The sequence below is a fragment of the Danio rerio genome, chromosome 20, assembly GCF_052040795.2.
Source record: "Danio rerio strain M-AB ecotype USA chromosome 20, GRCz13ab, whole genome shotgun sequence".
Lineage (NCBI taxonomy): Eukaryota > Metazoa > Chordata > Actinopteri > Cypriniformes > Danionidae > Danio > Danio rerio.
Genome location: NC_141040.1, coordinates 9,667,886 through 9,682,179, shown reverse-complemented (window position 1 = coordinate 9,682,179; position 14,294 = coordinate 9,667,886). Strand labels below are relative to the sequence as shown.

The 14,294-nt window shown below is 36.5% G+C and overlaps 1 protein-coding gene across 5 annotated transcripts in view; it reads right to left on the bottom strand.

Annotated features, from left to right (window-relative positions):
- Positions 1 to 14,294, bottom strand: part of rad51b (RAD51 paralog B) — an 88,292-nt gene that overhangs the window by 35,041 nt on the left and 38,957 nt on the right. For 2 of the 5 annotated variants that reach the window (XM_087296561.1, NM_213412.1), the window contains 2 exon segments: positions 11,098 to 11,207; positions 5,285 to 5,363 (listed from right to left, as the gene is read on the bottom strand). In XM_087296561.1, coding sequence (XP_087152687.1) covers positions 5,285 to 5,363; positions 11,098 to 11,207 — 189 coding nt within the window. 5 annotated transcript variants of the gene reach the window in all.

Sequence of the window (14,294 nt, the reverse complement as noted above, 5' to 3'; positions counted from 1 at the left end):
TGGAGCAGGCATTAACAGGAAGTGTGAGCTCTTTGATTATTCATTGTTATTAAATTATGCTGAATTGATACCATTGATACCAATCGTAGCTTTCTTGAACAATGCACAAGCAAACAGCTTCAATTCCAAACCCCAAAAATGGACTCAGGTACAGCAAGATGAATTATAAGTGAATCTTTTCCAAGGGCTGTTAAAAACCAACCACAAATACACCACTATAAAGCTCTGTTAAAGAGCCAAAACATTCCCACTATGTTTTTCCTCTGATATCCTGTTTCCCATTAAAGTTTTGTGGTGTTGGGAATCCACACAAACCACCCAGAGGTAAACTGTGAAGCCTACGAGTGAATTCAAACGGTCCTGACAGGACAGCCAGAGGTCCTGCATAGTAAAATGTAGTGGGCAGAAGTTCTGGCTGAAGCAGAAGTAGCCAGAAACATTTATTTATTTATTTTTTACTGTACTTAAAAGGATAGTTTGCCCAAAAATGAAAATTCTATCATCATTTACTCACTCTGCACTTGTTGAAAACCTGTTTGAGTTTCTTTGGTTGAACACAAAGGAAGATATTCTGAGGAATGTTGTAAAAAAAACAACCATTGACTTACATAGTATCTATGTCAAAGGCCGCTTACAAAATTCTTCACAATATATTTCTTCGTCTTCAACAGAAGAAATAAAACTTCTCTTGTCTCTTCTCTTATCTGTACTTTGTTTAGCAAAACCATTTTTTACTTCACTGTAGAATCCAGGGGATTTTACTGTACATTTTACTCCAAATTTTTTATTAAATTTAATAAAAAAACATGTCTTGTTGTTTTAAACTTGGAATATGAATGAAAAATAGTCACCGACTCAAGAGACATGCTGGTAACCTGTTAAGCCCAGGCCAGTTCACATGAATTTGTCATAATTTCTGGTAAGGGTGTGAATCTACACTGGTCTCATGGTTCGGTTACGATTATCATGCCATCGATTTGGTTGCATATCTCGGTGCATCATGGTGCTTTGATGATGCTTTCAGAAACAATTTGATTTTTGTCTTCAACACAATAATTTTTTTTAATTAAAATCTATAATTTTTTATATATTATTTGTAATACATTATTGTCCTTTAATACAAGCAGTAAGATATATGAGCTGTACCTTTACCTTTTCAAAGAAAACACAATACGAAGTTTAGACAAAACTCCAATACGCACAAAAGACAGCATAAGCATTTATAGGAAATAAACTAGTGTAAATATTATCCTTCTTCCTTTTTGAGCGCCGTCTTACACCCCTATGATTCGTCATTGTCTTCACCTGCTCAAGAGAAAGGGCTGCACTTGGCTTTAGAAATGAAAGCGACGTTCACCGATGAGTCACGCGGGAAGAACAGCCGCAGTTACAGTCTATATGTTCATAAAACGCGGTTATCACAGGTAATCAATAATAAACACAGTGGATAAAACTCGCAACTTATACATGCTCGTGTCTGGATCCACAAGTATCGCTTTAACAACCGAGAGGAGAAGAAAGTTCCCTCACAAACAGGCCAGCGCAGTGGGTAAAATGTCCAAAGTGAGAGAGTGAACGGCAGAGATGGAGTTTTACAGCATATCTCCCTAGTGGTGAAATAGCGGCTCGTGTGCTGAGCCGTGGTCAGTGTCAACGAAAGACTTTTCAGCAAATTCTCAAGTAGTTGAATTGTGCATAATTATCTACCTTTTAAGTAGTAAAAGCATTTTCATTACTCGCCCTCTCCTCCTTTGCCTAGTATTTTACTGTGACATCGTGCATAGGAGATAAATGACGTTAGTATGTAATAATCGGTTATGATCTATTACACCGAAGAAACTATTAATTTTGAAACCCCTAATTTCAGTTCAATTTCCTTGATTGTGGAGATTCGCAAAAGACAAATGGGCATCGTGACACAAGATTCAATAGTTTCTTATAGTGTTATTTGGCATAGTTCACGACAACAAATACCATGCCTGTGGCTCCTCATGACACCATCGCAGGAAGTCTAGCATGTTTAATTTTTTTCTTGTTCTTCACGACGAGTTCCGTCATGTGGGTGACACTGGACAATTGGAGCACATCCTTTCTCAGTTATTTCAAGGGGCACTGCCAACAATGCACCGGTCAGGTAATCAAAAAATATGCTGCATATTTACTTATTGGTGGGTCACGGGTGGATAAAATCAATCATTGGTTATGCAAACTTTAACTACCTTTTCTAAAATATTAGGGTGTTTTAAGCTAATTTATCTGAGAGAATCACACAAATATGCAGGTAACTTCATTCTCACAACGAGTTTCTGAGTTTTTCGTCCTTCCAACAGTTTGTTCTTCTAAAAATAATCTGGGAACAGGTTCAGTGCTGCGAATCTATTGCAAAAGCATTTCCTGCTTATTCAAATTTGTCTTTAATAGTGAAAACAGTTTAACATGGGCTTCTCTGAAACTGTGAATGCTTCACTTTAATTTTATTAAGGCTGGATTATTATTTTATTTCACAAACCAACACAATCTCACAGCGATTTGTGTTTTAGCGCATATAGCAGACTTGTTTTGAAGCGCTTCACCTAATTGATAACTGACCGACAAAAGATGCATTCAAATTAAGATAAAAATTATAGCAAACGGAATTGGTTTCAAAATGATATTTTTTCCAAGAAAAATAAACAAATTCTATTTTTGTTTAAGCCCCTCCACTACTCAACTATACGGGTTTGTTTCGCTCAAGGAAAATAGGGATTTAATGAATGCTTCGCTGTGATTGTATCACAAATCTCAGTTATACTGTTAATTTGCTAATTAATATGTCATTATTTAAAGATTATGTCTCGCGCATCTGATTTTTCTTTGCTGCTACTTATTTGCTTTCATTTTCAAGTCTCATGGGCGACAAGTTCAGGCGAAGTGCTAAATAAGAAACCCATGCCAGGAAAATATGCATTTAGATTTCACAGAAAATATCTAAATATTAAAAAGTAATCATAAGTTTGATCCTATCCATGTCTCAAGGAATGCCCTTAAATAATTGCTAATAGTTATTAGCTGTCTGCAAGTATCAGTGCTTATTAATATTTAAAAAAGATTTTAAATGTTTTATTGAGATAAGAAATATTGTTCTAGCAACACTTGTGACTGCTTTTGTAAATAACGCTTGTCCTAGATGTCAGGGGATGACTGATTATAAAGAAACGTGTAGTCTAACACATTTGTTACACATGACAAGTCACGATTTTTAACAAGAAAAAATAAATAAATAACATAATCTGACATAGTGACTTTCGTAACCGACCAAGAAATGTGCTTTTTAGTTTTAAAAATGCAAGGTGCACCGCCCTGCCTTTTTGTTGACTTTAGAAAAGGGCAGTGTGCTGCACTCTTTATGTTGATAGGCAATCACTGTATCAATGGTTTAAGTGGTGGAACGCACCACATCGGATGCTTTTTACCTTTTCATCTGCAGGTGTACAAAGGAATCTGTCAAAAATGCGATACACAGTAAGTGGTTAAAACGCGATAAGCCCACTTTTGGAAAATATTTTTAAAAGAAAAAAAAAATTCAAAGGGATGCTTATAATTCTGACTTAAACTGTATACTGGAGAATATTTAGTAGGTTATCTTTAATTTGTGTACTTTGTCCAGCATTGTCTAGAAGGTCTATCACCAGAAACCACACGCAAATGAGTACAAAGCAACGAAGGTTATTTTTTAGAATTCTTATTGCTGGCATTCAGTAAAGTAACAGAATCTGAGGTGTGGTTTAAAGAGAAAGTTTACTCTTAAAAGGAAGAATGTCGTACTTTCTCACCCTCCACGTGTTTTAAACCTGTATGAGTTTATTCTGCAGAAAACAAATGAAGAAATTGTGAAAGATGGTAAATAAACAACAACAGACCTTCACATTATTATTTTTTTCCTAACTTGGAAGGCTGTGGTTACCATCAACTTTTTGGTAACCAACATTATTTACATGTAGGTTTGGAAAAAGTGGAAGTCGAGTAAGCGATGACACAAATTTATTTTCTTTTTTTAAATCCCACATTTACTTAACACAAGCACAAGAGAACAAGCAAGAGAACAAGCACTCTCAAGCACTCTCAAGCACTCTCTCTCTCTCTCTCTTTCTTATATATATATATATATATATATATATATATATATATATATATATATATATATATATATATATATATATATATATATATATTTATTTTTTATTTATTTATTTATTTTTTTTTTTAAGAAGTCTTGTTTCTTTTAGTTAAGCTGTTTTGAGGTTTTTAAGATGAATATTTTTAGCCCTCCAAATATTATATTCTTGGTTTCTTGGCAACAGAAGCTTATATTAAAATCTGTGAATGAAGATTATGTACATGTATATGAATATATAAATAATTACTTTTTCATCTATATTATTCAATAATATCCAGATGTTTAGATTATTTAGGTACAATACCATTTGCAAAGTAAATTGTCTGTATTTTATTTGATCTTTATATATAAAAGACTTTCCCAGAGATGGGTTGCAGCTGGAAGGGCATCCACTGTGTAAAACAAGTGCTGGATAAGTAGTCGGTCCATTCAGCTGTGGCCACCCCGAATTAATAAAGGGACTAAGCCGAAAAGAAAATGAATGAATAAATGAATGAATATGAAAGACATTGTATATCCTAAATAAGTTAAACGGTTATACTTTGTTTCATTTGTTAGGCTTTTAGCTACTTTACTCTCAAAATCATTCCTCATAAACCTGCACATATTTTGCATAATATTTAGCACAGAAAGAGCAAAAAATTGGCCCAATAACTTGCCTAGTTAAGCCTTTAAGCTGAATACTAGTGTCTTGTAAAACATCTATTAAAATAATTTGTAGTGTCATCATGGCAGAGACAAAATAAATGATCTATTAGATATCAGTTATTAAAACTATTGTTTTAAAATGTGTTCAGGGAAAAAAAAACTTCTCTCCATTACATTTCAGAAATGTCTGAATAAATAAACCAGCTTGAATTAGGTCCCAAGCATCTTTGAAGGCTAAAACACTTTTCTAAAATTTGATCTAAATTTATTTGATATAAATTAGAAATTTGGTTATGGTTCCTGCATGTTCATATTATAGTTCACTTGTATGGCACGTACTTACCTGCCTAACACTGCTGTCGTGGTTTAGTATGACATACTGTGGTTCCTAGCAATGTTTATGTAGATATGAAAGTTCACGTATAGGGATAGTTAGTCCCAATTTTCAAACTGTTGGTTTGCTATTCATAACAAACTCACCCTCAAGACGAATGCCTTCCTTCTGAATGGTGTAGCTCAGCACGGCAAAAGGAGCCACAGGTGACTTTGCTATGACAATCTGAAATAAAAATAAATAAATAAATAATGGGTGATGCAGTGGTGCAGTAGGTAGTGCAGTCGCCTTACAGCAAGAAATTCGCTGGGTTGAGCCTCTGAGTTTCTGTGTGGAGTTTGCATGTTCTCCCTGCGTTCGTGTGGGTTTCCCCCGGGTGCTCCGGTTTCCCCCACAGTCCAAAGACATGCGGTACAGATAAATTGGGTTGGCTAAATTGTCCGTAGTGTATAAATGTGTGTGTGTGTGTTAATGGATGTTTCCCAGAGATGGGTTGCGGCTGGAAGGGCATCCACTGTGTAAAAAAAAAACGTGCCGTATAAGTTGGCGGTTTATTCCGCTGTGGCCCCGGATTAATAAAGGAACTAAGCCGACAAGAAAATGAATGAATGAATGAATAAATAAATAAATAAGACAACATTCAGGTTTAGTAGGACAAGGCAACTTTAAAATCAGGTTATCAAGTCAAAGCCCAGGAAAAATAAAATTAAAATATATTTAGGCCTGACAGTGGATTTGATTTGTTATAATACCATATTTTTAAGCACAATACCTGACAAAAGTCATGTAGTGGATCTCAGTTGTAAAAGCAACAAATAATAACTTATTAAAATCCTGGTTTATGGTCACATTCAGTATGGGGGCAGGGGTATGCAAGAGAACTGCAGAGCAACAGCCTAAGGTGTCAAGACATTTGTGCTGCCCATTACATTACAAACCACAGGAGAGGGCAAACTCTCAAGCAGGCTCCTTTTCATACTTCAGCCTCCACATCAAAGGTCTTAAAAACAATGTTAAGGTGCTCCAGGTTTGGCCAGCCCAGTCACCAAATATGAACATTATTGAGCATGTCGGGGGTAAGACGGAGGATGGGGCTTTGAAGATGAATCCAAAGGATCTTGATAAACTCTGGGAGTCCTGCAAGAATGCTTTCTTTGCCATTTCAGATGACTTTATTAATAAGTTATTTGAATCATTGCAGAGATGTGTGGATGCAGTCCTCCAAGCTCATGGGAGTCATACACAATATCAATACTTTTTCCACTGCAAAATGACTTTATATTCTATATTGTACATTATTTCTGTTAAGTGACAAGACTTTAAGTGACAAGCAAATTCAGACCTTACTGTCCTAATTAAATAGTTATAAATCAAGGCATGATCATGATGTATTTTGGTAAAAATAAGCGTAATTTTGAGGTCTTTGCCTTTCATATAAGCCACCTCTGATACCGAATGATCAACTTGAAGTCAAGTTACTATTTGTTGTTCCTAAAACTTGGAAAGGTGACAGAACTTTTGTCAGGTAGTGTAACAAATTGTTAGAGTTTGCATTAAATGAAACACACTATATTTTGATGGTCCGCTTGTTAAATTTAAGCTATATTGCATCTACATGCCAACTAATTTTCATTAGGTTATAAATAGACTTTTAGGTTGGGGTTAGTGTAAGTTGACATGTACTTGCAAAGTTTCTTAAAGTGAGTTAAATATCTTTTTAACAGCAGTGTCAAGATATTAAGCAGACAGTCTACTAATTCTCAAATGGACCATCATAATAAAATGTTACCAATGATAGTATATTATTTTATATTTATTATTTTACTATGCTTTTATAGTGTTTCAGATAAATGCTGTTCAAGATGTGCTCATTCATACTTAATGTTTGAACTAAATGCATTAACTAAAAGAACTTTACTGTAAAGTGTGACCCATACAACTATCAACAGAAACTAGAGCCCAAGGACAGATTAAACAGGCCACAATTGTTTGTTTGGTTCATTATTCTTTTTCTTTAAAAGGAAAATCATCAGAGTAAATTAAGAAAGCCTGCAATAATGCGGCTTTTGTGTTCAGCATGTCAACATGAACTCTTTCCCCCTCAACAAAAAAGAACATCTATCTGCCTGTTACGTCAATGAGCATAAAAACAAGCATAGGATTCTGGAAAACAGCCCGTGGGGAAGAAGTGGCATTGGGTTTCCAGACTCAGCAGGGTCTGCTAGTAATCTGCGTCACAGCCTATAAGAGATCCTTCGCAATCTGCATTACTCCTTTTGTCCGACACGGAAACCCTGCACTGAGGTGTGCCATGTTCAAAACGAGAGTATTGAAAAATGACACGACAAAACTCAGCCGTGAGGTGAAGGGTGAAAATCTGTCTGCTAACTATTGAGTAAACACCCATCGGAAAAGGTTCAAACCCGCAAACATTAAGCAAACAAACAGAGCTTTTGTGATTTTGACTTAATATGAATGCGGTATCATTTGTGTACTGCAGAAATGAAGCAAATTTCCGTCTCGAGTTAACTGTTCTCAGGCAGAACAACTTGCTCTAGGCTTATTTGTATAAAAAATAAACTGGCGTGTTTTCCTTTTTTCCTGCTTTTTCTGGCGTATCTGGTTACCAGTGGTTAAGAATGAGTTAGTTTCTACAAACCTCCTTCCAGTTGCTTTGTGTGAATGCGGTTCCTCAATGATGCACCATGACACACAGATGCAAAGATTTCCAGTCAGTCACCAAACCAACCCAGTTCTGCTTATTCTGACCCAAATCCACATCTTTCACGCAAGTAGCATAATTTTACCTCTAATGGGTAAAGCTGACAGTAAATGGCTGAAAAGCAGGGAGTTTCTGAGGGTTTTTTTTTTTTACTTAAGTGGCCCTGCCAGAGTCACTGAGCTGCACAAAAGAGCCAGGCACCATTGCTTTCTGTGTGTACCAGCAGTTTTGGACCACTGCCTCTCCATCAGAGTGCCTTTCTTTAAGTAGGAGCTCAGTTGGAAAAGAGAAAAACAAGTCCTGGGGGTTGTGTGGGTGTAGGGGCAATGAGGTATGCCATCATTTGACACGATGAAAACAAGCAGGGCAGGCTGAGACAGCGAGAGGGCTGGTGGAGTAAGCAGTTTTCTTTCTATCAAGCTTAACTAAAAGATGAAATCAGCACATGTGTTTGTTTTTTGTGCATCATTTCTTTGTAGCAAAATAACGGTATGTGGGGCATGGTTAAGAAAATTGTGGCCATTCCAAACAAGGATGCAATTGGTCAGACTTTAATTAAAGATTACCAAACATGTTTTTATTATTTTTTTTCCCCAATGGATTAACTTGCATAGATTCATTTTTTAAACTAAAGAATAACCATGTGCACTAGCAAAATTTATTTTGACTTCACCCAGACTTAAAGTATCAATTTTCACTATTTACTAGAGGTGTAGGAAAGAATATAGTGGCGGAAGCACTCCAAATGTGGAAGCAAATGGTCAGACATTGATTTTTTTTTTTTTATTCTTCAGGGGATCAACTTGCATGAATTAATTGTTCACGTAATCTAATATAAAGATCAACAAGTGCTAGTAAATAAACATTGTGAATTTTGATGACTTAAAGGACCATGACACCCCCCACTTTCGGTTTGGGTCTACCTTAGAATTTTTTTCAAAACATGCATCATAATGTGCGTGGAGTGGACGTGGCCAGCAGGGGAGAAGGAGGGGAGCGAACAACTGTTGTCAGTAAGCTCACAAAATTAGACACAAACCGTGAGGTGACGCATGATTTTATAGTTTACAAAGTTAAAATGCAAAGAAATAAACAGTAATTTAATGCCCTGCTACGTATTTTATTCGTAATTTCATATACAAACAACCACAATTTATATCATTATAAAGATCGGGTTCATATAAACACTATAAATGAGGACTTTTTCCTCAATCCCCAGGTCTGAATCATAGGTCTGAATGCTGACTCAGTGCAGCAGGTCTCTTGCCCTGTCTATTTGAACTATTAGCCCTGCTGGTAATCTAGAAGATTTAGGCAAACACAGCAGCACTGCAATGTGTCTAAATGTGAACGAACTCCTGATAAAACACAACTTCCGCCATCCTCTAATTCTTGTACTGCTCTCTCCCAACAAAAATGTTTGCTGCACACAAACAGCTTTGCTGTTTCGGCACTGACAGCATTGCGGGGAAAAACATGCAACAAAACCCGTGAATCATGAAAACAAACACATACTTCATGAACAGCTAAATACTGCGTGCTGTCGGTCTGTGTCTCACAGCTTGGCACTGGCAGGTCTGCCTTGTCTTCGGAAAGCGCGTTCAGTCATAAATAATTAAGAAGCAAGGTCTTCTCATAGCATAAGAAAACTCCGCTATGAATAGTGATGAGAAACCGACGCGTCTACTTTGCGCCAGAACGCCGATTTTGATTCCACCCCAAAAATCCTTTTAAACCCGGAGGCTGAAATTAGCTGACAAAAGCTGCAAATTATCCAGTTTTTCCCACAATTAAAGTTAATAGGTGCAAACATTGTCTTAACTGATGCTCAACACACACACATCAGTTAAAATCTCAAAAAAAGTACTCAAGGGTTTTGTGCACACAAACACAAATTCTGGCCCACTTGAACGTATTAAACCAAACTTGTTCTACCAATCTTTTAATGTTTCAGTTTATCCCATGTATACTCAGTTTGCTGTTCTCATCTGACAAGAGTGACAGTGTGTTCTTCTTTTTCGTTTTCAGCTGCTATTGCAGCTCATCTGCTTCAAGGTTTGGTGTGTTGTGAGTTCAGAGGTTTTCTTTTTGCAGACCTCGATTATAACAAGAGGTTTGGTCACAATTTATTTTGATGGTCTGTTTGTTAAATTTAAGTTACATTGCATCTATATGCCAACTGATTCTCATTAGATTATAAGTAGACCGTTAGGTAGGAGGTTAGGGTTGGTGTAAGTTGACATGTGCTTGCAAAGTTTCTTATAGTCAGTAAATGTCTGTTGAAGGACTGATAAATGGCAGTATCAATAGATATTACGCAGACTGTCTACTTATTAGGCTTGCCACGATAGACGGTGTTGACGTTGATACCAGTTTTAAGACGCAACACCGGTGACATCACTTTTTCACCATGACACCATCCCCACATTTGTTTTTTTATGTATTCGTTATATATATATATATATATATATATATATATATATATATATATATATATATATATATATATATATATATATATATATAAATAAGAAGCACAGGGGGCTTCAGTCACATGATCTTGAATGGGGTCCTTCAACTAATTTAATTGTTCCATAAAATAAACACAATAATAGCTACTTGTAAAATTTGGTCTGTGGTATTTATGAGACTTCTAAGATTTTCTTTTTTTTATTTAGGAGCTGTAATTTATTGAACTATTCTTGAAACAGTCACACCATACACTGAAAAATTTATGTCTGACAGAATTGACAGCGTTTTCTTTTTCTTCTTCTGCTGTTGTAGCTCATCTGCTTCAAGGTTTGGTCTGTTGTGTGTTCAGAGGATTGTACCAAGTGATTTTGAGTGACTGTCAGCTGAACCAGTCTGTTGATTCTTCTCTGAACACTACTGTAGCTCTGAACAAAAAGGCATTTTCCAGAACTGATGCTTACTATACATTTCTATTTTACTCTGTAAATCTTATACTTAGGTCAGCCAGTCTGGCAGCAACTTACAGTAAATGACCTTTCAATCCCATTGTGATGCATATATTGTTGTGACCACACCTAACAAAAGTTATTGTAGTGCAAGATGTCAGCAATACCTAAGCTCTATACTCTAGCAATGTTTACAGAGTAAGATGATACTGGTTTACTGTAAACGTTTAAAGAGTACTAGAGTTGCTTGGTTTGTTTTGGCAATTGAAGTTTGCTCTTTATATATTTAAAGATAATTTTGCACAGTGTTGGCGATTACCTGTCTTCTTTCTGAGTCCTCATACTGAACGATGAGACGTGTGTTAACACTGTGACTCCATGTGTTCCCCAGCGCCGCTGTCACAAACCCAGAATCCTCCTCGAAAGATGCTGAAAACCCAAAACAGATTTCATACAGTCAGACCTTTAATGTAATATTTGTCAAGTGCCAAAATAGAGTAAAAAATGTGGCTTTGGCGATTAAATAAAAATGTTGTTTTATTAAAAACCTGCAAAATAATTTAAACCAGGTGTCCATTTCTGCTCCCTGAGGGCCAACACTTGCCTTGAGCTTTCTAGTGAATCTATAGACCTTGATTAGGTTCAGGGTTGTGTTTCCCAAAAGCATCATTACTCAATTATTGCTGCAATTTTTGTTGAACTCTGCTGGTAATGATAGGATTTGTCGACCCTCAAGGCCCCTTCATCTTAGAAATACTGACTAGTGGTTACCTTTGCTTACAATGCTTTTTAAACCTAAACTGATCGGTTTATCATGCATAATGTGTCAGGCTTAGTCCAAATAAACCAGTATTTTTTATAAAGTTAAGAGTTTTTCCTTCTTTGCGTAAAAAATCTTGTCCACAAATGAACAGTAAAAAAAAAAAAAAAAAAAACACTTTATCCAAATGATTCACAATTTGAAGTCACTGTCTAAACCAACAGGCATTATATGTTTAACCATAAAGCCATGTTGGCTATTAAGAATCTTCAAAAAAGGTTGGTCACATGGTTTTAAAGGCTTTTCTAATATTAAGACATGCAGATTTGTCAGCCGCATATCCATGATGTGAATCTCCCGTTCCACCCCATCCCTAAGGTACTCAATTGGATTAGGAACTGGTGACTGTGGAGGCCATTTGAGTACAGCGAACTCATTGTCATGTTCTAGAAACTAGTCTGAGATGATTCACGCTTCATGACATGGCGCATTATCCTGCGTGACGAAGTCATCAGAAGATGGGTACACTGGTCATAAAGAGATGGACATGGTCATCAACAATACTGAAGTAGGCTGTGGCATTGACATGACGCTCAATTGGTACTAATGAGCCCAAAGTGTGCCAAGAAAACATGCCAGACACCATTACACCACCACCTGCAGCCTGAACCATTTATTCAAGTCAGGATTGATCCATACTTTCATGTTGTTGATGCCAAATTCAGACTCTACCATCCAAATGTTGCAGCAGAAATCGAGACTCATCAGACCAGGCAACATTTTCCAATCTTCTATTGGACAATTTTGGTGAGTCTATGAAAATTGTAGCCTCAGTTTCCTGTTGTTAGCTGACAGGAGTGACACCAGGTGTGGTGTTCTGCTGTTGTAGCCCATCCGTCTCAAGGTTGGATGTGTTGTGTGTTCAGAGATGCTCTTTTGCGTACCTTGGTGGTTATTTGACAAGTGGTTAACAAGTGGTTATTGGAGTTACTGTTGCCTTTCTATCAGCTCGAACCAGTCTGGCCATTGTTCTCTGAACTCTGGCATCAACAAGGCATTAGCACCCACAAAACTGCCACTCACTGGATATTTTCTCTTTTCTGGACCATTCTATGTAAACCCTAAAGATGGTTGTGCATGAAAATCCCAGTAGATCAGCAGTTTCTGAAATACTCAGAGCAGCAGGTCTGGCAGCAACAACTATGCCATATTCAAAGTTATTTAAATGACCTTTCTTCCACCTTCTGATGATGGTTTGAACTGCAGCAGATTGTCTTGACCATGTCTACATGCCTAAATGTATTGATTGCAATAATGAGCAGTTGGATAGGTGCACCTGTTAAATATATATATATATATATATATATATATATATATATATATATATATATATATATATATATATATATATATATATATATTAGGGATGTAACGGTATTGTAAATACCGTCATACCGCAATATAAATTTTTTTCGATATTACCGAAGTCGCATGACTCGGTAAAACTATAGGTCTTCTGAGAAAATTTGCTCAGGCGAATGAAGCGAATGGGAGGTAGCGAAAACTACAATTCCCATCAGCCCAGGCTTGACCATTATCCCTTGTGCTCTGTTGTCGCTACAGATCCAGTAATGCGGAAATGGAGTGTGCTGCTAGAAGCGGGGATGAAAAAGAGATGGAAAACTCTAAAGCGAGTGTTGTCGCCGCGCGCGTACTGAATAGCGGTGTTGTCGCGCGAGTTCTTATCAGCCGTGTTGTCGCGCGCGTACTGAATAGCGGTGTTGTCAGCACACTGTTCAGATTGATGCAGACATGAGACCACTATCTTACTCATGGTTTGTCCTCTCAAGTGGGGAAAAGACAATGCACAACGTTACCCACTGCTGTCAACCTGGGCCAAGTCATACCTCTCTTGTACCAGAAACCTGTCCCAAATGAGAGGGTTTTTTCTGTCGCAGGGGACATTGTAAATGCCCAGAGATACCAGCTTTTACCAGATTATATTTATATGATAATTTTCCTTTAAACCCATCTCTATCTAAGTGATTGAGTGATTAAATGTTGAATGTGATGAGTTTTCAACAATACTAAATTGAAACTTTATTTTTTTTACATGGTTTAATAATTTTTTGTTATTAAAATTGAAGTTCCTGTTTCAAAGCTTACAGATAGATGGCTAATTTGTATGTCATTGACACTTTTGGCACTTTTTTGGAGTATTTTCATAAGTTTTGTTTTTTCCTGTAAATGATTCAATAAATACCGTACCGTGACATTCATACCGAGGTATTACCGTACCGTGAAATTCTGATACCGTTACATCCCTAATATATATATATATATATATATATATATATATATATATATATATATATATATATATATATATATATATATATATATATATTATAAAGCAGTTGCATTGCTTCATAGAGATATATTTGGTTCTGGTGTATTTTCCCATTTTGAACACTGCTGGGAAGTTAATTTAGGACCGCTGTTCCGACATATTGCAATATTTCCCAATTGCCATAACTCACTCATCAACTGTGAATCATTTGCAAACTTGGAGCCATTGAGTCATTTTTGCGGTTTATAGAGCGAGTGCAGAGCAGATGATAAGACCCTGAAACAATGGAAGCACTTCTTTAGGTCAGACACCTGAGGAAGTCACTATTGACATAACACTCATCCGGGTCTTCTTCGAACTGCTATGTAAACACACCTGTGTGTTTTCGTTCGCCAGTTTTGGCGCA